This window comes from Sparus aurata, chromosome 9, assembly GCF_900880675.1.
Source record: "Sparus aurata chromosome 9, fSpaAur1.1, whole genome shotgun sequence".
Taxonomy (NCBI): Eukaryota; Metazoa; Chordata; class Actinopteri; order Spariformes; family Sparidae; genus Sparus; species Sparus aurata.
The window spans coordinates 22,101,062-22,122,712 of record NC_044195.1 but is presented as its reverse complement, the minus strand read 5'-3'; the positions used below and the strand labels follow the sequence as shown (position 1 = coordinate 22,122,712).

The 21,651-nt window shown below is 41.9% G+C and overlaps 1 protein-coding gene across 4 annotated transcripts; it reads left to right on the top strand.

The window, feature by feature from the left end:
• Window positions 1-407: 407 nt before the first annotated feature.
• bin1a (bridging integrator 1a) lies at window positions 408-21,344 on the top strand. Of its 4 annotated transcripts, XM_030427813.1 has the most exons (20): window positions 410-796; window positions 3,047-3,127; window positions 3,368-3,422; window positions 3,523-3,617; window positions 4,118-4,213; window positions 4,438-4,548; window positions 4,642-4,734; window positions 5,346-5,431; window positions 5,578-5,653; window positions 6,171-6,226; window positions 7,543-7,587; window positions 9,667-9,736; window positions 10,998-11,120; window positions 11,336-11,419; window positions 12,967-12,987; window positions 15,086-15,490; window positions 16,054-16,155; window positions 17,286-17,405; window positions 17,505-17,606; window positions 17,915-21,344. In XM_030427813.1, exons 1-20 carry the CDS (start codon window positions 710-712, stop codon window positions 18,014-18,016), a joined length of 2,010 nt encoding a protein of 669 aa, XP_030283673.1. In that variant the 5' UTR covers window positions 410-709; the 3' UTR covers window positions 18,017-21,344. The 4 variants fall into 4 exon arrangements, with proteins under 4 accessions (XP_030283674.1, XP_030283673.1, XP_030283675.1 ...); XM_030427814.1 differs by lacking the exon at window positions 7,543-7,587 and having other exon boundaries at window positions 408-796; XM_030427815.1 differs by lacking the exon at window positions 11,336-11,419 and having other exon boundaries at window positions 412-796.
• Window positions 21,345-21,651: the final 307 nt, after the last annotated feature.

Here is a 21,651-nt window from a genome sequence, read left to right as displayed (position 1 = left end):
ATACTGTGTCGCTGATGACCAGGTTGTTGTCGTGTTACGTAACGACATGATATCAGCCTGAGACAGATGGTCCCTGAAGCGTTAATACAAACCAGGCTTGGCGTTTTTCTCACCACTGTTTGCTGTGACGTTTTTGTTAATTGTGAGTACCAGGATACTTATTTGCCATAGATTCAACATATTATACAGATGTGATACTTGACTTCACGGCCTGAAAATTCTGAAGCTTTTTATTTATAGATGTTACAGTAACAAAATAAAAGAAAATAATAAAAAAAATTACTGAGATTAAAAGCATTATTCAAAAAAAAAAAGAAAAAAAAAAGAAAAGATATTCTTCTTCTCCCTCAGTGGTACATTTTGTTCATATCGAAGCTTATCCAGTGTAATTTACAGTCTCGTGTGCTGGGTCTCGTGTGTGGACGCGCAGCAGCATCTGCGCCTTTAAGAGCATCTCTGACAGCATCCTCCTCTGCTGTCACGGACGCGCACACAGCAGCTCAATGAGAATTTGAGAATAGCGCTTAGCTTTCCGCACGCACGCATCCTCTCAGAGACACACCACAGCATCACATTTATTATCGCCATCATTTTCCTCCAATTTGGGACATTGATGAATTTGCCCCAGCGCTCGCCGTAGCGGTCCGCCCGATCGTTATTGCTCGCATCTCCTCTCTCCCGCATCCGAAGAACCGATCTACGCTACAAGATGGCTGAGTTGAATCTGGGGAAGGGGCTGACTGCGGGGAAAGTGGCCAGCAACGTCCAGAAAAAACTCACGAGAGCCCAGGAGAAGGTAAGAGCTGCTCGCTGACGTGCTGGTGCTGTGGTGATGGTGGTGATGGTGGTGTGGTGGGAGATGATTATTCAGGCCTAATGCCGCAGCCTCCACCGTCCATCCATCCATCCATCCATTCCAGCGAGGCGCAGTGTCGCATCACGACATCGCCACATCACGGACGGGGGGTGATGAGTTTTGGGGATGCCCACTTCTAGTACCTCACCCCCCCCTCCGCCGGAGCCAATGTCACACAGCGGGCACGTTCATGTTGCAGTGAGATTTACTGTACGGGCCTCGTGATTTCATCTGTCAGAGCCGAGCGCGGGACTGATGCGCTTCAGACGCTTTGAATCAACCTGGTGTCTCAGTCGGAGTGTGTCACAGAGATGGTGACCGCAGGAAGGCCCCTTTTATTGCATTTTACTGCCTCTGTGATGATAATGATCACCCATGCTGCAGTGAGTATAGGTGGTAGATGTGAGGCCTGCTTTATGCGTTCATGCACCTGCGCGTCGTGTGCTCAGTAACTGGCAGGGGGCGCTATTTGTCTGCCATAATGCATCATGTGCTGTGAGGCTTCAGGGAGAAAAACAGTCAGTGTTACTACTGTAAACCCAGTGTGTGAGCATGTCATGCATATCAGGGTCCTATGGTGATTATGAGCAGCCTATGATGCATACAGGCATTATTATATACTGTCAATGTGGTTTATTTATGTTATTTATTTACTTATAATGACATTAACCAGCATTCTAAGCATCAATGCAAAGAAAACAAACTCAATTTATGTAGTTTTGGGGGAGAGATTTTAATTAGAAGAGAAAAATCTTTGTTGCCTTAACAAAGTAAATGATCACGCACTTTGTTTTCATGACTGAATAAACAAACTGACCTTAAAGGACAACACAGTTTCATACTGTTTCACTTTGTTTATATGTGGCGGACCCTGCCACCTTTCTAGCTTCAAACATTGTTCCTATTTCTCTCCGAGCACAGCTTGTTGATTCAGTTAATGAAAAAAACAAAGGTATACCTGAGTTTGTATTATTACCTCATTGATATTGTAAATATTAAAATTCTGATTTGAATTGCCTTCTCCAAAAACTGCGTAATGCCTCTTTAAAGTTAGAAGAAAGAGATATAGAAACACAGGTGAATGTTCACATGTGAAGTGTACTTCAGGGATCACCTTCTGTCGTCTGTTTTGAACAAAATCAATTGCTAACCTTTTTTTTATGTAACCTTTCGTTATTTGAGGAATTTTCATTGAAACCTATATGTCTCAGAATCAGAATCAGAATCAGAAACGTCTCAAGGTATACGTCTCAAGGTTTCCTTAAAAAAATATATATGCAGAGTTCAAACGCTTCAAAAGAATAACACTGTAAAAACAACTGTGCACTGAAGTGAAGCGTTTGGAGACCTTGATATATCTCCAGGGGTAGCGAGAGCGTCGATCTTGAGACTGTTTTGTACATAAATCAAAAAGACTAGTGAGTGCATCGACTTTGATAGACTCCTGTGGTGCACTCCAGCACTGATGTTTAATAGGGTTAAGGCTACTTTATTGTCTTGGATTAAGGGAACTGCTGCATCAGACAAAACATCACAGTAAAAACACATGAGAGCGTACATGTTTAAGAACCACCTAAGATAAAAACAAGCCTTTCACTCTATTAAAACGTACAAAATCATGAACATTTCCCAGAACATACACGTCTTCATACAGAAAAACACACGACCAACAATATCAATCACTCACATGGCTACAAACAAACAGCGACAGGTGGAGCCCTGCACTTATCTTGGAGCTGAGCCACGTCTTCTGTCTGCTCCCCAGAAGCTGCCCATTAATAAGTCCAACACATGGGAAGGGTCAGATAGGATCCTGCTGGCCTTCTAAATAGTAGAGTGCTCCAAGATGTCTTGAGGGGCGAGGGGTGTAGGCGTTTACACGACTTTCCCTGTCATCTTGACCAGGCTAAATATCTGATCTTTAGACTTGACTTGTCTATGGCAGCGCTATAAAAATGTGATATAATATTCTTGCATACTCCAAAAACTCTGAGTTTTTTGTATGAAATGGAGACGCTGATGGATTTTGAAGCTGAATATTCCCATTGAGCCTTAAAATCTCCTTTACAGCAGAGGCCTGGCCAAGACCGCGGCACACTTTCACATAAAGGGAAAAGCATGTAATAAAAAAAAAAGTATTAACATGTCCTCGGTATTCTCACTGATGTTGTTTTCTTGTTTGACTGACAGGTTCTCCAGAAGCTTGGCAAAGCCGATGAGACCAAAGATGTTGCGTTCGAGGAGGGAGTGATCAACTTCAACAAACAATATGTGAGAGCAGTCATGTTGCGTGGCAACGTCAAATTACTTATTACTTACTGCATAACGGTTGAGCTCAGCATGACGCAAAATATTACTTGTTAATTTGTTGAACAGAGCAAGTCTGGAGGGAACGTGGTTAACCAGGGTTTTTGGGCACGGTTTTAGCATTTGCTGAGACTGACGTACGTACCGTCTCCTTGCTGTGTTTGATTTTGTGTTCTGAGCCTCTTATTTATGTTTCACCTCCAGACTGAAGGCAGCAAACTGCAGAGAGACCTTAGAGCGTACCTGGAGGCAGTGAAAGGTGACACACACACACACACACACACACACACACAGACACACACACAAGCTCCAACAGATTCAGATGTGCATGTGCCAAGAGTGTGTGTTTTCGTCCTCAGCCATGCACGAGTCCTCCAAGAACGTGCAGGCGTGTTTGGCCGACATGTACGAGCCCGACTGGTACGGCAAGAACGACGTGGACTCCATCGTGGAGGTCAGGAACACTTGATGTGATTGTGTTTAGATTAAATGCATGTGTGAGAGTGTGGAGGAGTCACTTTGTTACAGTGTGTGTGAGCTGATTGAATGGTCCGTCACATGCTTATGCAACACATCAAGTATTTTTTCCTCAAGTGCACATGTGTGTGATTAACCGTCCTCTCGACAGCTTAAATTATACGTTAGCATCTCTTGTGAGAGATGTCGAGTAGCTCATTAACTTCTCCTCCGACTCCATAAGCTTCACTCTTGGAATGACTTTTTGATTAATGGGTCCTATCTACAGTCAAACTACGAGCTGGCTGCAAGACAAATACTGCAATCAGCTTCAGCTTATTCTTTATTTACGCACAAGCAAATAGCAATTAGCTCTAAAGTGATGGAGAACTCAGTCTAGGAAACATAAGACAAAAACCGGGCATAGAGTTTGCCGTATTCAGCCTCTATTGTGTGTTCGTAATTGGGTTTGTGCTGTTGTGTTCACGCGTGCTGCAGGACTGCGACGTGCTGTGGACAGACTACCACCAAAAGTTGGTCGATCATGCTCTCATCTCCATGGACACCTACCTGGGCCAGTTCCCTGATATCAAGGTAAGCTGTGTGATCATAGAGAACAGTGGCAACCATCACCAAAACCTAATAGGAGTTAAGATGATGTTTATGCAGCAGCAGCCTCGCTTTTTTATTAATGATCACACACTCCTGTATTTGTAAATGAAAAAAACAAGTGTTTTTGCCCAAGAGAAGATGAGAAAACTGAGACATTTCACGTTGATTCACCAACACAAATACCTGTTCTCTTGCCTTTCACTCAGGCACGTATAGCTAAGAGGGACAGGAAGCTGGTCGACTATGACAGCGCCAGGCACAACTATGCCACCACGCACAAGACCAAGAAAAAGGACGGGGGAATCAAAATAACCAAGGTAAAACCAAAAAAAACAAAACACGTGTTGCATTAACATGTATCAGATTTCAAAGGATTTATCATAAGACTTCTCTCTCTGTCTCTCCTCCAGCCCTCCTCCTTGTTAGAGAGGGCCACCCCAGGCTGGGCTCAGGGTATCTTGTCTGCACACAACGTCGCCCAGAGCAGTCTGTCCAGGAGCCAGGTATGTGATCATCTTACTGCCCCTCCAACGAATGCTGATGACTGCGAAACTTTGATAAGGGGTGTCCTCTGAGCCGAGCAGTCCTCAGTCTGAACTTATTTTTGCATGTCATCGCTCTCTTTTTCTCACCATGATCCCAACCGCTTGTTTCTCTTCAATATCTAATGACGTCAAAATCAAAATGCAACATGTTCTCACTCCGAGCTCCAAGGTTGGTCAGTGACCTGAGACGTCTAGCTATGAGGCACTACCTACCTCTCTAGCGTCAGTTTTTACACATCAAAGGCTCCGCGGTCAAGTTAGTACTAAGATTTTATTGCAATGTGTGGTAAGACTTTTCAAAATAAAGACTTTTATCAATGTTTTTTCAAAGATCAGACTTTAGTGTAAAATAACTACTGTAAGTTCTGTAAGGGATGTAATTCAGTGAGAATGGACTGGAAATTGACAACAGCAAAGCAAACTGAAGACAGACATGTTGAAGCATAGTGTCAGGAGAGCTTAGGCACACACACACATACAGCATGTCATCAAACAGACTCTCATGAACACGCCCTAATGCGTTATGCCAACACATTGTGTGTTTGTGTGTGTTTATTTGTGTGTTTCAGGCTGAGGAAGAGTTGGAGCGAGCCCAGAAGGTGTTCGAGGAGATTAATATTGACTTGCAGGAGGAGCTGCCTTCACTCTGGAACAGGTGTGTGATGATTTTCCTGTTGATGGATCGATGCTGTAATTGCGTCTCGCTTACATCTGTGCTACATTTACCCTCGCAGGATATTAATCTAGCCAGTCAATAATGTCTGTCTGCCCCTCTCTCTCTTCTTTACCGTTTATTTTTAGTCGTGTTGGGTTTTACGTCAGCACCTTCCAGAGTTTGGCCGGTTTTGAGGAGAAGTTTCACAAGGAAATCAGCCGGGTGAGACTCGTGCATACATCTCCATTAAGGCTGAATTTATATAAAGACCAGACAGAACAGATTGATGCGATGTATCAGTGCTGACTGCATCGCCCGGGGGCTGCCATTGAATCTAGAAAATGTCATCTTCGTGCTGCCCTTCAGCACTGTTTTTGAACCGCGATGCAAACTCTGACATACTGTAGTCCATTTCTTATTATTTCCCCCACTGTCAAACAAAAGTAGGACACTTTGGGTTTTAGCTGACTGCACGGAGATTATCCCCTGCATTTTTGCCGTAGCTTGAGAGCCTCTCTGAATGTGGACATGATGATGCAAACTAGCTTCAGCAGACTTTTGTGATATTACAGAGCAGGAGGAACACAAAACACAGTATACTGTATATGAATGTACACAGAGCAATTAATCGGGATTATGAAAATTTAATGGGTAAACATACTCTTAGACTTCGGGTGATGATATAATGCTGTTGGTGTTACGTGTAATATCCCGCTCCCTGTCTTTTCCTTTTTTGCAGTTGGATCAGGATTTGTATGATGTCTTAGTGAAATTGGAGAGTACGGACCCAACCAGGTTAGTGAGCAATAATCCATCATGTAAACTGTGTCAAGACTTTTTACTGCAGAACTCCTTATAAAAATATGTGTAGCGTATAAATCACATGCATATTTCTTTTAATACCAAAGATTTTGATTCGGGCTGGAATTAAATGTCAAGACATCTTTTTAGCCAATAAACATCTATTGAAAACTATTATTATGAGCAGCATATATAAACACCAGTAGGTGACAGTGATGCTATTCAGACTTAAGTAGTCGGACACTGTGAAAAGTTTTGGCTTCTCTACTTTGTTTGTAATCTACTCAGTTGAACAAATAGTAACCTCAGGTTTTAGCAATTCCATAAACAATGTTTATATCAAATCCTGGGAGTCATTTTAGAGCTCAAGTAATCTTCACCAGCAAAGAAAATACTTGCATTTATTGCTCCTTCTAGACTTGGGCAAAAATAAACCTTTTAAAACCTCTTGAGAGCACATAAATCTTCATACTGAATGAAATTAGTGTGCTGCATCAGAAGTGAAAATATAAATGAATCAGCTGATAAAATTATTTTGAACACTTTTCTTCATTGTCCCTATTAGAAAGTTTGCTGTAAGCCAAGAGATAAAAATTCACACAACTTCTTTTAATTAAAATTTAAGGCTGGCAGATTTATTTACCAGTCACAAAAACAGCATATTTTACGGCCAGCACAACATGCGAAAGAGAAGTTTTGCACTAATGTATTCAGAAAGCTCCAGAAATACCTTTTTATGCATTTTTTTGCTGTCTTAAACATTAAAAGTTGAAGCAGTTGCTGAAGCTTCTGAAGTACCCCTTGAGGATAAATTGTATTAGGGAGAAAAAGAGCTAGAGCTGAATCAATAAATCGTCAATTCATAATTTGATATTCAGTTAATCAATTTGTATAATTTATCTTACGAAAGAAACGTAGAAATCTACTGATACAGGCTTTAGAAATGTGAATTTTCTGATTTTGTTTCCACCTCTGTGACAGCAAAATGAATATCTTTGGGTTGTGGATAAAACAAAACATTTGAGGACTTTAGGAAACAATTATTGGCATTTTTCATCATTTTTAGATATTTTATACACCAAACAACTTATCAAGAAAACAAACAACAGAGTGAAACAATGAAAATAATCTTTAAATGCAACCCAAGAGAGATGAATGAAAGAGTTTTGTTTTCCCATAAGTGTCCATCTGGTTATTTCACTGACGTCCTTTGACAGTCATGGATTAAAACACCGGGTATAAAAATCAAGTTGAGCTACAGGAGTAGAAAAACGATATGGCATGTATTAACCTGAAGCCACCCCTTACAGAAAGGAAAGTAGCAGCGGCACCTCATCGTCAGGAGCAAGTAGGAGGTAACCAGCAGTAACCATGGTGACACAACTCCTGTCTGTCTGTCCAACTGACCTGTCTGTCCAGCTATCTGTCTGTCAGTCAGTCTGCAGCCTTTGGAGATCTGAAGGGAGAAGTAGTGCTTGGATGTGGGAGTGAATCATAGACACACTGATCAGAGAGTTGAGCTCCCCGAGCTGCAGATGTGTGAGAGTTGAGCAAACCTGTATGATTAACGCTGCGCCAGGCAAAGGGCGTTACATAACAGTGCAACCAAAGTCCCAAGGTACGCAGGATCTTATCTCATCTAATGGAGACTTGATTAAGAACATTCACTGATGCACTAAAGTGTTCATCTACAATTATTGCGGCAGGGAGAGTATTTTTAGATCTTTTACCAGTTGTGCTTAGTTAAATTTAGGGTCAAAGGGCTGTTTCTGTCTTTTTTGGTGTCCTATGCTGAAGGTTGGTAAGTGGCCCCTATTTTGGGGGACGGTGAGGATGCCATTTAACATTTTAAAATGCATCAGTTTGGTGCGCTTTAAGAGGAAAAGAGACTGGAAAACATCATTACTTTTAAACATTTCAAATTCAGGTACAACATTTCAAGTTTACCGCAGCAAAAAAACTACAGAAAATGACAATAAATGAGAACATTCAGGCTCCAGTACATCAAGAAGCTTTTACAGGTTTTCCTAAATCTGCTTTGTGACATCTGGTAAATGTGAATAAATAAGATGGATGCTGCATTTTTATTTGTATTTTTATATTAAGAACAAATTTGTTAAGGAAAAAAAAGCAGAGTAACCATATAACGATATCCCTTTCCAATTAAATAGATAGAATATAATTCATTTGGCCAGATCATGACTACAGTACACTGTCTAGGGGCCCCTTTGTGGCTTCAGTGACCCCACGCAACCACGTAGTCTGTATTTAGTAAGAAATGGGCCTGTGGGGTAATGTACATCCATGAATGGGCGACAGGGCATAAAAGAGTCACTTAGAAATTAATACTTTTCTATGTAATTTTCATGTTTTCTTCCAAAGTTGCTATGTGGTAATTTGCACTTACACTAACAGGAGCGATATGACCCATATGCAGATGCCTGAGGCGGAGCTTGTGCAGTTCAGTGATCATGTTTACGCAAAAAAGTACAAAAGCTTACGGGATGGTGAGATATGCAAGGGTTGAACTCAGGAATACTGTTATGGATTATCAAAAAAGGGACTCAAATGCAAGACAGGGGGCAGGAGGGTAGAGAAACAAAAAGCAAGCTTTAATGATAAGAAGCTTTATTCCAAACAAATCAAAGGCAGGCAACAGAACTGACAAAACCTGTCGGGAGCAAATCCAGAGAAACTAAAGAGAAACACAAAACCAAATGAAGTACAAACCAAAAAGGGCCGGAAATAAGACAAAGACTGGAAGTGGAAAGTCGCAAAATGACACGTGTGGATGAATTCCACAAAATACAATGGGGAAACATCTAAAGTGAAAACCAAAACCATGACTGAAAACAAGTCCAGCAGGGAGCATGCAAGAATCAAAAATCCAATAAACAGGCAAGGTCCCAGAGAACTGAGCCAATATCCCCAAACACCAGGAGGATAAAAACACGAGGAGAGAGGCTGAAGCGCTTGACGCGGGGCGACAAACTGAGTTGCCCCTTGTGGCCGTTTAGAGCCACCAATTTACTCCATTGCCTGGTCCAGCAATCATGACAGGATTTTCAACTCAACTCATATTTACAGCTCTGGGGCTGCTTTTGAATGCCTCTAACACTGCTCGCTTGTGAAGACGCACTGGAGGCACAGACAAAGCCTGCTTGCATGGGATGGAGGGAGGAAAAAAGGAGAGGGAGTGGAGGGAAATGAGGCTCACTTTTCTTGCATGACAGTTCCGCAGCAACAGCCTCCTGTTGGACTCTCGTACAGCATGCCGTGTAGCCTGTGGTAGATTTTAGGTGCTCTGTCTCGACATTTGCTTGACCTTTCCCGCACATTGTTTCTCATCCGTGCTACTGTCTCTGTAATTTGTCTGTGTTGTTTTTTTCTGCCCTCCACCTCTCTCTTTCTCTCTCCATCACTCATTCGCACAGTGGAAAAGAAGCATCTAACCACACTCTAAGGCCAGGGGGACCACCGCCAATCCCCAAGTCTCCATCCAAGGTAAACACACACTGAGGATGCAGGTGTGACTTACAGCATCAGAATTGGCCGCGTATCATATAGGAACCAACATACAAGAGAGTCAACATTGAAACTATTTAGCTATTGTCATTGTAAGCTAATGCTGTCATCTACTAACACGGCAGCACATTGAAACTTATTTGAAAATTCACCAAAATGCAGATGGAGAGTATGAAATTCTTATATTGATTTAATGGAAACTGACAACTTTTCATCTTCTCACCCCCTAGTTTTGCAAAGTGCTATTCTTGTTAGAGACGATGTCACAAAAACAACCACAGTCTTTTTGCTGATAATGTTAGCTAGTGGTAGCCAAGGACATTACGTTAAATTCTGGACACAGTGGAGCTGCTCAGTGGCACCTGAAGACAAAATGGCTCAACTTCCCGGTGATAAAAATACCTGAATCTTCAGTTGAGGGCGGCTCATAGAACTGACATCCACCGACTGAACTGGCTAACTTCTGGCTTAGCGTTGGGCTAACTTGTAGAGAGATGGAACAATTTCATCTTGTGTGTCTTCTGGACTTTCCAAATTTTACTGGACCAAATGGTTCAAATTATGATAGTGAAACAAGTCTTTTTGTGGGGTTGTAACCTCCCAAAAAACTATCCACTGTTTTACAGCCACTTCCTTTAAAAATGCAAGCTTATCGGAACAAGTTTTTTTGGGTCCAAGTGCATCACTTGCCATTGGAATTACATGGTTTGGCCACTGCGAAAGTTGGCTTCAAACCTGGCGTTCCTCTTCCAGACTAACATTTTTAAAATGATAAAAGCCGAAAGTAAATAACATTAACAAGATGTACAATGCTAGATTGAATGTGAATAGTGAGGTACCTAACTTTGACATTCGCTAGTCATTCAGCTTTGCTATCATTATGTGGCCCCCTTTTAGACTTGTTAGACCTACAAAGCGGACAGTAATGCTCCAACCTCACTTGTCACAAACCTGACGGGACTTTCCTACAATCTGATAGCAAGCTAAGTTAACTACCTGGCTAACCTAGCTTGGGAGGTGATTATCAAAAATGATCAAAAATACTATATACAAAAACAAATTGGAAATACTTGATATGTACAAAGCTAAATGTGACAGCTGAAGTGATTAACTTGAGGATGAAAAATCACCAGTAATCACTTAGTTTGGTGGCACGAATAACGGTACTGTTGAGTTCTGTTTTCACTTTTAGAATGAAAAATGTAAAATACGGGGTCGCGTTTTCCTCCTTCTGTCGTAGCTAAGACCAGCAGTGCCTCCTCCGCCCAAGGTGACCCCATCGAAGGAGATGAAAGCAGAGAACATCATCAACCTGTTTGATGCTGCAGCTACACCTGACATCAGCGTCACCTCCCCCACAGAGGTGAGTGAGCAGCTGCCGTCCACACACAGCCGCAGACCGTTAACTTTACACTCTCTCCTTCTGCACAGGTCAGAGCCTCTTAGTTCCTTCCTCTGGCCTGTCTGTCCTCCTGTATACTTCCCCTATTCTATTCTATTCTATTCTGTCCTTCTGTTCCTTGCCTTCCCTGTTACATCCAGTTAGCCAACGAGCCCTCCTATTCCTGTTGTTATCAGTTTGACAGTCCTGCAGTGAGCAGCCTGTTGGACATGGACCTGGACTCGTTCAGTGCAGCAGCCAAAGCCTCCGCGGTCACACAGGTGGATGATTAATGGCATGAACGTATAGATCGTAGAGACCCTCCACTGCAAGAAATGCCAAGCTTCACAAGAGATTTTATATTTTATTCAGAAGCGTTCATTTCAAGTCCGTGAGTACTTCGCCATAAGTTCGCTAATGCAGGATATATATTTTTTTTCCCAGTTGCTGCGTGACTTTAAATATATTGACAGTAGCCTTGATAAGCCTGGATACAAAATAAAATTCCCTTGAAAAGCTTGGCATGGTTTGAGGTGTTACCTGCTCTGCTTCTTTCCGACTTAACTTACCGAACGCGAGGTGGGATGATGGCATGATGATCTGTAGAAACCTGCTTTTAGTGACCACTCGCTCCTGCTTTCGGCACTGTCCACAGATCACTCATGGCATGAACTGTAGACTGAAGCCCCGCTCTGCTCCGACTTCTGTCTCATCTAACCTGTACAGCAGAAATAGCAGTTTGAGATGCCGGGATGACCTGCGTCGCTTTTACGTTATGTGAGCGTACAGTTGAGTTAAGGAGGGATATTTTTCTAGGAATTTGTGTAGATTAAGAGAGTGTAAGTTGGATAGGCCAGACACACAACTCCAAATGAACAATATGTGATTATGTGATAATGATTCAGTGCAGTTCTTTCACAGCTTTACCATAGACTTGTGTTATCTCCAGTAGGATGTTGGCTATCTGACGCTAAAATAATATCACAATATTTCAGGGTATGTTTCTGTGATATTGATATTTCTGTGATTTTTCTCATCATGACAAAAAAAAAATAAAAATAAGTACAACTTGCTGAAGACAACCCAATGTAGTTCCTCTACTTGGTGAAGTCAATATTGCTGTTGAGTTTTCCTCGCAGGGTTTTTGGCTCTACTTGTGCCTCTGTGTGAGATGTTGTATCGCCCCCTTTTGAGGTTACAGTCTTTAGGTACATCATACGTACAACTGTAGTTTTTTTGTACGTCAACGTCAGCCTCTCTGTCGCAAGCAGTGTTACTTTTGCTTTATGTAAACGAATTGTTATTTTGCTGTAGTCGCAATGTTTTGGGGTTTTTTCCTGTTTTTTAAAGAACAGTATGATTGAAGCTCTTGGATGATTTCTTTGGTGCAAATAAATTATTTTTTGAGTCCCAACTTTTATTTTTAGTTTAAATATCTACCCACAGTTCTGATGCAAGTGAAACTTTACACTGGCATTAAGAGGGATTGTGTAGATTCTGAATGAAATGATCTGTTGAGACAGACGATGAGAAATTAAATAAAAAGAAATCGAGTTAAAATAAAGGTTGTTTCGCAGCGCGCCGTCCTCTTACACATCATACATAGAAACATACAACATAGAAACAGTGGCCACCTCTTAAACTTACATCACTTACTTCTTCAGACGTCACCCTAGAATTGCTTGTACTCTTGTTCTGCTGGAGATCTAACAGCTACGGGCTTGTGGGTTTAGAGCATGGGACCTTGAATGCAGCTGTGCATAAGCCAGAGCTTTGTGACCAGTCTCGTTGCGTCTTCTCACTCTGTTGCTTCCTCTGTTTTCCACAGCCTGCGAACTGGGACTCATGGGTAAGCGCGCCGTCCTCGTCTTCAACGCTTTTGTTTTGATTTGCAAAAAAACACGGAAATTGTGCATTATGATCATCATCCTCATCAGCGTGTTTATCCTTATTTGTGTTCACGGTTACCAGCAATGCATTTATCATTGTTTACATTTACTTCTTTCTTGTCGACTGGCTCATTATACAAGGCCCACTCTCATAGTGTGCCTGATAAACACCCTGCGTCACACGTGCAGAACTTGCTGGGTTGGACTTCTATAATGGGCCGTCTCTGTATATAAACTAGCTTCTCCATGAGTGGGTCTCTCTCATTTGTCCGTCCCAAATCTGTTTGTGCGTTGTCTTTGTGTCTGCAGTGCTTTATGTGTCACCACTAAACACTGAAGAGATTGTTGTACGGCACAAATAGAACCTGGGAAGGAGCGTGGGTCGATTCAGTTTCAAATTGACATTTTGCACATGTTTAACAATATAAATGGTGTCTGATGTGCAGTCCTTCTCTTTGTCTTTCTTCAGTGTGTGTGCATTGATGGTATACAGCATACTGTAGAGCCACAGCCTGTAAAGGATTGATTGTAAGACACCACTGACCTCCACAAAAGACACATCTAGATGTAAAAAAATCTCCTTCGTGTGAAATGATTTGTAACTGAATGAACCTCCTTTCGTTGTGTTCCCCCCCGTCTCGCTGTATGTTCACATGTTGCACTGACAGAGCATGTAGCCGCTACATGTTAGCTACATGTTAGCTACATGCTCCATGTGACACAGAGGGAACAGTTTTGCTCTGAGAGTGAAAGTGAAGTTGCTCACGTTTTCCGCGGGTTGTTCCGGCGAACATGAAACGAAAGGCTAGTGGGCAACTTCACGACACCTTGCTTGCAACTCGGCATCCTGACCATTGACTAACCCTTTTGCTCATCCCTATCACTGTAAGAGAGATGTGTCTCAAAGCTTGAGGCAACGCAGTGATAGCTCAGAAGGGAACGACACCTCTGCTCTTACAAAGCTTCCTTCCTCTTTCTCCATCCGAAACATAGCCGTGGGAATCTGACCCACGCTTGCAAACTACAAACTGAAGATCCGACATCTATTTTCTGATGGGAAAAGGCCGACAGCTTTTGCGTTTCTGCCTTCTGCTGCCACCCTTCCTTATCTTCATCTGTCTTTTGTTTTGATCTGAACCTTCTCTGTAAAGGTTTTATCCTTCTACATCAACCGTCTTGGGTCTTATGATGATGATGATGATGATTATGATGATGGTGATGATGATGATGATGACTTGCTGACATCTGCTGCTGAACTCCTCACATTGATGTCCTTGGCCCCGTCCCCATGCTTAGTTTTCCCCTTAAATATTTTTAAGTTTGACCTGAATAGTGCTTGAAACCGAGTCCCTTGAAAGGCTCTTCTCATGTCCTTGCAGGATTTTAAACCTTTAAGTAACAGGCTATTTTCTTTTACATCATCGCCAGACTTTTTTTAACATGGCTGTAAAACTCACAATGACGATGCTAACATCTTTCAGTCGAACTCTATTCATATAGATCCAGACATAGATCAACAAAATCAAATGCAAGTAAATGTAGCAACGTTTAAGTCATGCGACTGCAGGTTTATAGCCCGACATCTGCTTTTTATTGTTTTTTTTAGAGATTGAATTTACACTTTAAAAATCACAAAATCTGCGAAGACTATCTTGCTGAACAAAACATGAAAGTATCATAAACTTGTTGACCGATGTTGCCATTAGATAAAGCAAATACACTTTGTATTTAAGGAGCTTATAATACAACACTTCTGCGCCCCTTTGAAATATGTGATATCATTTCCTAATCCCTTGTCCACTGTTTTGTTCATATCTTGGCTATACAAACCCCAACTGTGCAAAAATGGTTTATTCTCCTGGTGCTGCTTATTCCAAAACCCTTCCTACCATTGGAATGTTAGCCATTGAATTTATCCTTAAATATTCCTCATTCTTTGCCTTTATGCCCCTATAAATTCCCCCCCGCCATTTGATTTATAAACCCCTTATCATACCCAAAAGATATAATATCTCTTATGACCTCTTGATTCCTTGAAACCTGACCCTTGCCCCTCAGCATGAGGACAGTGGTGCCCAGGAAGAGGACACCCAGGAGCACTATGACCCCATAGCAGCTGCCACGGAGGGCTGGGGGGATGATGGTACGCGGCCCGTCCGCTATGACCCCATTGCAGCTGCCACGGAGGGCTGGGGGGATGACGGAACCAAACCGGTTCGCTATGACTCTGTGATATCAGAGAAACATGGGGATGATGATGATGAGAGCCAGCAGGCGCATTATGATCCCATGGCTGAAGCCCAGGCGGGCTGGGACGATGACGAGAGCCAGCCGGTCACAGAGGTGGCCGCCGCTGAGGATGTAGCACCTGCAGCTGAGACTCCAACTGAGGCTCCACCTGAGGCTCCAGCTGAGGAAGAAACCTCACAAGCTGATGCGGCGTTGGATGATGAAGAGGGTCAGGTAATCCAGGAGAGAAAAAAAAAAAGTGGAGAGATGCATCTGGACGAAAATGGCGGATGCATTGAATTTTTTGAGGAGGAGGTTTGAACATGAGGTACTGGAAATAAACAGATGATAGATTGTGAATGAAAGGTGGAAAGATGGAGAAATCTTAGGCTGGAAAGATTTAGGATGCATTTGGACCAGCAGCATGGATGCATCAGCTGTGACAAAGAGGTAAAGTTGGAGAGTAATTGCTGAGGGAAAGAAACGAGTGTAGACACCTGCTCCACACAAGTAATCCCAGTCACTGCTAATCACAAATCCATGCACATAGTAATGCCTTGCAAAAGCTTTTACCTTTAATGGCACCTGTGCATCAGTAACCAAGCTTACCGTCTATTCAACACACTTGCTTGTATTAGTCATAACTTTGCTGTTAAGGCTGTGTGGCTTGTCTTTTTGTCTGTCTTTGTCTTGTCTGTCTGTTTTTCTCTCTGTCATTCTTTCCCTTCCCTCCTCTTTTTGGATCTCTCATCGGTCTCCTTCTCTAACCTCTCTCTGTTCTGTCTCTCTGCTGCCAGGGTGAGTCTGCAGCAGCTGCTGCAGCACCAGAGGAGGAGGAAGAGCCAGCAGAAGCAGCAGCAGCAGCAGCAGCAGCAGCAGCAGCAGCAGCGACTGAGGAGGTGAGCAAGGAGGGACTACTGTAACATTTTTATTGATGCGAGATAATATCAGCATGTCGTCAGTTTCTGGCGATAAAGATTTTAAAATGAAGTAGAAGCGTCGAGCGAAATGAACACTTCTCCAGATATTTCAATGTAGAAAAGGTAAAATTGGGGGAAAAAATTATCTTGCGTTATTAGCAGAAGATAAGCAGAAAGCTGTTTGAGGGTTCCTGGAAATATATCAAAGAAATGACCTGTTATATATTAACTGCTTGTTGGAAAGTAGCTGATTATTAGTATTAAGTCATGTTGGGCTAATTATCAAGAAATGTTGAGGTAATTAAAAAAAATATGTTACTTGGTAATTAACACCTACTTACCATGAAATGTGTGAACCTGTAAAATAAGGTGCTGCCAAAGACTGTTAGAAATAATACACAGTGTTATTTAAAGAGCTCACACTACCTCTGAAGCATTCATGATTCTGTTTTAGGTGATTGGATGTGACATCTTACAAAGATGCTTAGCCATAAGTCTCTTCTCACTTTTTACAAATGCTGGAAAGATTGTGACATTTATTTACACTTAAAGCAACACTTTGTAACTTTCTGCAGAAAGATAGTTGATTTGTTGAGAATCCATCCAACCATTACATTAACCGCTTATCCTTTGCAGGGTGTGGGGCTCTGGATTCGATCACATGCTAACACTGACCGAGTCTCATGCCCGACTACAAATTAAAAAGAAATACCAAATTGGGTCTTTTTTTCACAAACCATTAATCCAAAGTATGGGTATTTGGCACTCTGGGAACTCTCATAGTGTTGGGGCGCGCAGGTGGTCGAGTGGTTAAAGCGCATGCCATATACGCAGCTGAGCTGGTTCGATTCTGGCCGGAGGTCCTTTGCTGCATGTCACATCCCCCTCTCTCTCCCATATTTCCTGTCTGTCTACTGCTTAATAAAGGTGTCTATGCCAAAAAAAAATCTTGAAAAAATAAAAAAAAGTTATATAGTGTTGCTTTGATTAAAAACGTATAAATCATTCAGAGTTTTTCAGGGCTGCAGGACTTTGTGTCTCTTGTCTTGTCTCTTTTGAGTTTTTCACCGGGCACTACACGTCAGTAAACAGAACCTTTTTTTTTCTAGACACCTGAACCTGCAGCACCTGCACCTGAACCTGCACCTGCAGCAGCAGCAGCAGCAGCACCAGAGCCAACAGAAGAAGCGACGGCAACGGCAGAAATGCCTCCCGGCTTCCTTTTCAAGGTAAACCAGGATACAGAAAGAGAGCATCTCAACAGCGCTGAACATCTGCTTTATATATATGGAGATACTTGATTGGATTATATTTTTTATGTGATGTAGGTCCAAGTGATGCATGATTATGCAGCCAACGACACAGACGAACTGGAGATGAAGGCTGGTGATGTGGTGCTAGTAATCACCTTTGACAACCCTGATGAACAGGTAAACGCAAGTACTTCATTTGTTGTCCAGCTTTGGAAATGTGATGATTTTTTGCTATTATTTGGCATTTATGAAAGTAAATAAAGAGTCTTTGGGTTTAGGTCTGTTAATTACAACAAAGATACAATTTAAAGATGTCATTTTGCACATTTTTGGGGCATTTTTAATAATTTTTTGGACATTTTGTAGACCAAATGATTTATCGTGAAACTAATCAAGAGATTGTTGGATCATGAAAGTAACTGTCAGTTACAGCCCTCCTGCAATGAGGTGGATATGTCCTAATTTCTGTGTGTGTGTGTGTTCAGGATGATGGCTGGCTGATGGGCTTTAAGCAGGACGACTGGCAGCAGAACAAAGAAAATGCAGCTAAAGGGGTGTTCCCTGAAAACTTCACCCAAAGGCTGTGAAAGAGGAGGACAGGACGCCATTCCAGCATCCTTCTCGATGTCTCTCTTCCTCTTTGCCTCAATCCTTCCCCCTCGACTTGCCCTGATGCTATATCTTTACAGGACTTTGGCCATAGAAGCAGAGCTGTCACAGCCCTGGTGGAAATCGTGCGTTTCTAAGGTCTGCTACACTGTGCTAAAAGTGGATCTTGGCGTTTCTGCGGATCTCTGCCAACATTTATGGATTTGCAGGTGTAGCCATTTCACAGGTCCCACTCCCTGCTGCACTATACCAGAGGAATTAAAGTAGAGTGTCCCCATCGTACAGGATAGATGTCGGCACGGGCGCCTCTGCAATGGCTACCACTGCAATGGTGTTAAGATGTTTTATTCTTCGTCACGTCTCATCCTAAACTCTCCACCTCCGTAACAGAGAAAATGTCCACTGAGACATGCTTTTGTTCATCTGATGCTGAGAGATTGAAAGCAGTGTAAAAAAAAAGTCAATGCCAAGTGTAGCAGAGTATTCCTTACATATAAGCCCTGGAAGCTGTTTCATAAAGGATGAAAACTTTTCCCCCGTTCAACTCCAAAAAGACCTTTGAACACACAGAAGTCTAACCGGCCAAACTGCACGTAAAAAAGTGAGGAATTTATATAAACAAAAGCTAAACTAGCAATCTCATTTTCTTAAGCTCAGAGATCTTTCAAAACACCAGGAGTTGGTTGTTTAGCCACACGTGTAGCCATCAGTCGTCATTTTCTTTCTCGTACACGAAGGTTTGTTGTCATCATCTGTTCCATTTCTGGTGGCTAACCACAACTCTGACCATACGTAAGTGGAGGTGGAGCACAGCAAAGGGTGTGTCATGTAAAAAAAGAAGCATTGCGATTTTGGTGCCAGGATTTGTATTTGCTAATTACCGATCTGCAATCAATCTAATCAGTCCAGGGGTTGGACACATGCAGCCCATCTTCTAATTCCTACTTTCATTGTTTACTTGTGAAACATGGGCCCTAGATTGTTGTATTAGTTTGAATTCAGTGGTTGAATATGTAGTTTGAACCCGTTGTTAAAATCCAAATAAATGACAAATGCAGTTAACCAGTCATCGGACACCAACTTAGTTAAAGGTGCAATGTGTAAGATGTGGCCCCGACCCATCCTGTCTCGTAACGCAGCTTTGTACCTCTGATGGTACAGCCCCCCGCGGTTTCAGCTAGGAGATGCATGTGAGTGGCGAGTTTCACAAGCTTACACGAGAGGAACTGTTTTCACACCAGGTTTCAACCAATGGCACACCTTCTGAAGAGCTTCTAGTTTTTCTCTTTTATACAGAACTAAGATGAGTTCCACTGTCTCGTTTACTCATCGCAAAACACTCCTCATTTAAAACATGACAGAAACAAAATAAAACAGTAAAAACAACAACCTTGGTTTGACTTTCCGCTGTTTCAACACCGCCAACTATAATAAAACTATAAATAATGAATTAATAGCTCTAGACGCTGCTCCTGTCCCTATCTGCTTAGGGCTGCTAGCTGCATGGCTAACTGGGCTAACTGGCTAATGGCAACTAACAGCTCCAGTCTTAGATAGCTACAGCAAAGAGTTTCGTTAGCAGCAGTTTGTGTTTAATCTGGTGACATGCTTCTCCGTATTCCTTGAACAGGTGGCCAATCTTTACACATTGCATCTTTAACGACAGCACAAATTCTATATGAAAACAGGAAGAAATACTGCTCCTAGAGTCGTACAGAATAGAGAAAACATGACTGTTTTTATTTTTTTTTTTAACAGCCTTTTTTCTTATTTCCTTGTTGTTTGAATCTGTGTGAACTTGTGTGGCGTGGGCGTGTGAAAAAATCTTTTCAAGGATATATATATTTTTTTTTTTCACAAGGGATTCCAAATATGCATCAACCGGGCTCGCTTCACGGCCAGCCAGCAGACAAACTACACAACAACGAGACGCTGCTACTGGTAGTATAATAATAGTTAGGCAGATATGGTTACACCCTAATCCTAATCGAATATATAATAACTGAGCCAGCCTCATTTTGTTTTTGAAAAAAAAAAAAAAGGAAAATAACGTGCCGAAAAACAATTCCTTCCGTTTGCATAGAGGAACTCACGATGCAGATGATTCAGAATATGCACCAGAGCAACTTCTTTTATTTTTGTATGCTGCCAAGCAATGATTACATATAGCCTAATGTAACTATGTCAACATAATTGCCAATTTAGGATGTTATGAAGTGTTTTGTACTTCTGTCAGGTTTACTGCTCTCGACACAGCCGCTTAACCATAGGTAGCTCTGACTATCTCACGTTCCAGTCATCCATCTATTCACCGACTCAAAAGAGATTTATCATGATGTTACTAACATGTAATAAGTGTGGGAGGAAATATGTGCGATTTTATGTGTGTATGTGTGTGTGTGTGTGTGTGGGTGTGTGTGCGTGTGTGTTTATGGGTTGTTTGGGAACATAAATTCTTTATCTATAGGCTTATTGTTATTGGACGATATCACCACCACCTACCAGGGGACGAGCTCGTCAAGTTTTACAGGAAGTTTTTTTTTTTTCCCGACCGGATGAAGACAACTTCAAAAAAACGTATTTGGGTCTTTTCCCGCTGGCTGGTATTACGGTTCCAGGTGTTATTGTGCATTCGTTGTGTATAAGTGTAATTTTGCCAAGCTGTGATGACAGATACATATTCTATAAAGACATTCATATCTGTATGTGTGTTACTGTGAGCATGCTGAATTCCCATGTGTTGTTGTGTGAACACCCTTAATTTGAAGACGGTGGTACCTGGGGCACTTTTGAGGCAATTTTGTTTTTGATTTGTTTTATTATTTATTTTTGTTTTCATCTCGGTAAAGAGGGTTGGTTGCGGTCGCTTTGTGTTTTTTTCCACCGTTCCCTCTTTTAAAAATCAGTCCTGATTATAATTGCTCGCCTCAGAATGTTGCCGGGGGTATCGTGGTCCAACCGGAGATAAACATTATTAAGTGGAGACGGGACGCGTAGGTAAACACTTTGAACCACCGGACCCAGGTGGACAGATTTTTGTAATGGTTTTCAGTATTTTAACCACTTGAGATGTGCATGAGTTTTTCCATGTGTATTTTAGAGAGCCTCGCCTGCACATTTAGGTAAAAAACAATCACTTTCATATTTTTATTTTTTTAAATATATGTAACTTAGTGAGCGGTTCGCCTGGGTCCGGAGTTCTGTGTGTCTGTATGGATCCGTCTCCTGAGATGAGCTATGGGATACGACAAAAAGGTTTTTCCTGTACCTAACTGACCAATAATAATAAAGATTACTTTGACTCTCCCTTTGTTTATTGATCTTTTGTGAAAGGAATAAAGTCGGCTCCTTTTCCCTTTGTTTCATGGCTTGGACAGACAGGGGGAAACTATGGAGCCCTTAAAGCCCCATGAGACTAAATTCCCACATGTCAGTAATGCTCTTTACAGTTTTTCTCAATTGTTTACACATAAAAATTGGTATTTGAGACACAATGACCACAACATGTAACTAATGCACCAACCCCCTGAAGCAATTCTGCTAAACTACAAGCACAATTCCTGCTTTACACTCAAATTGCAGTTCTAAAACACACTTTTTTCAAAACATTACA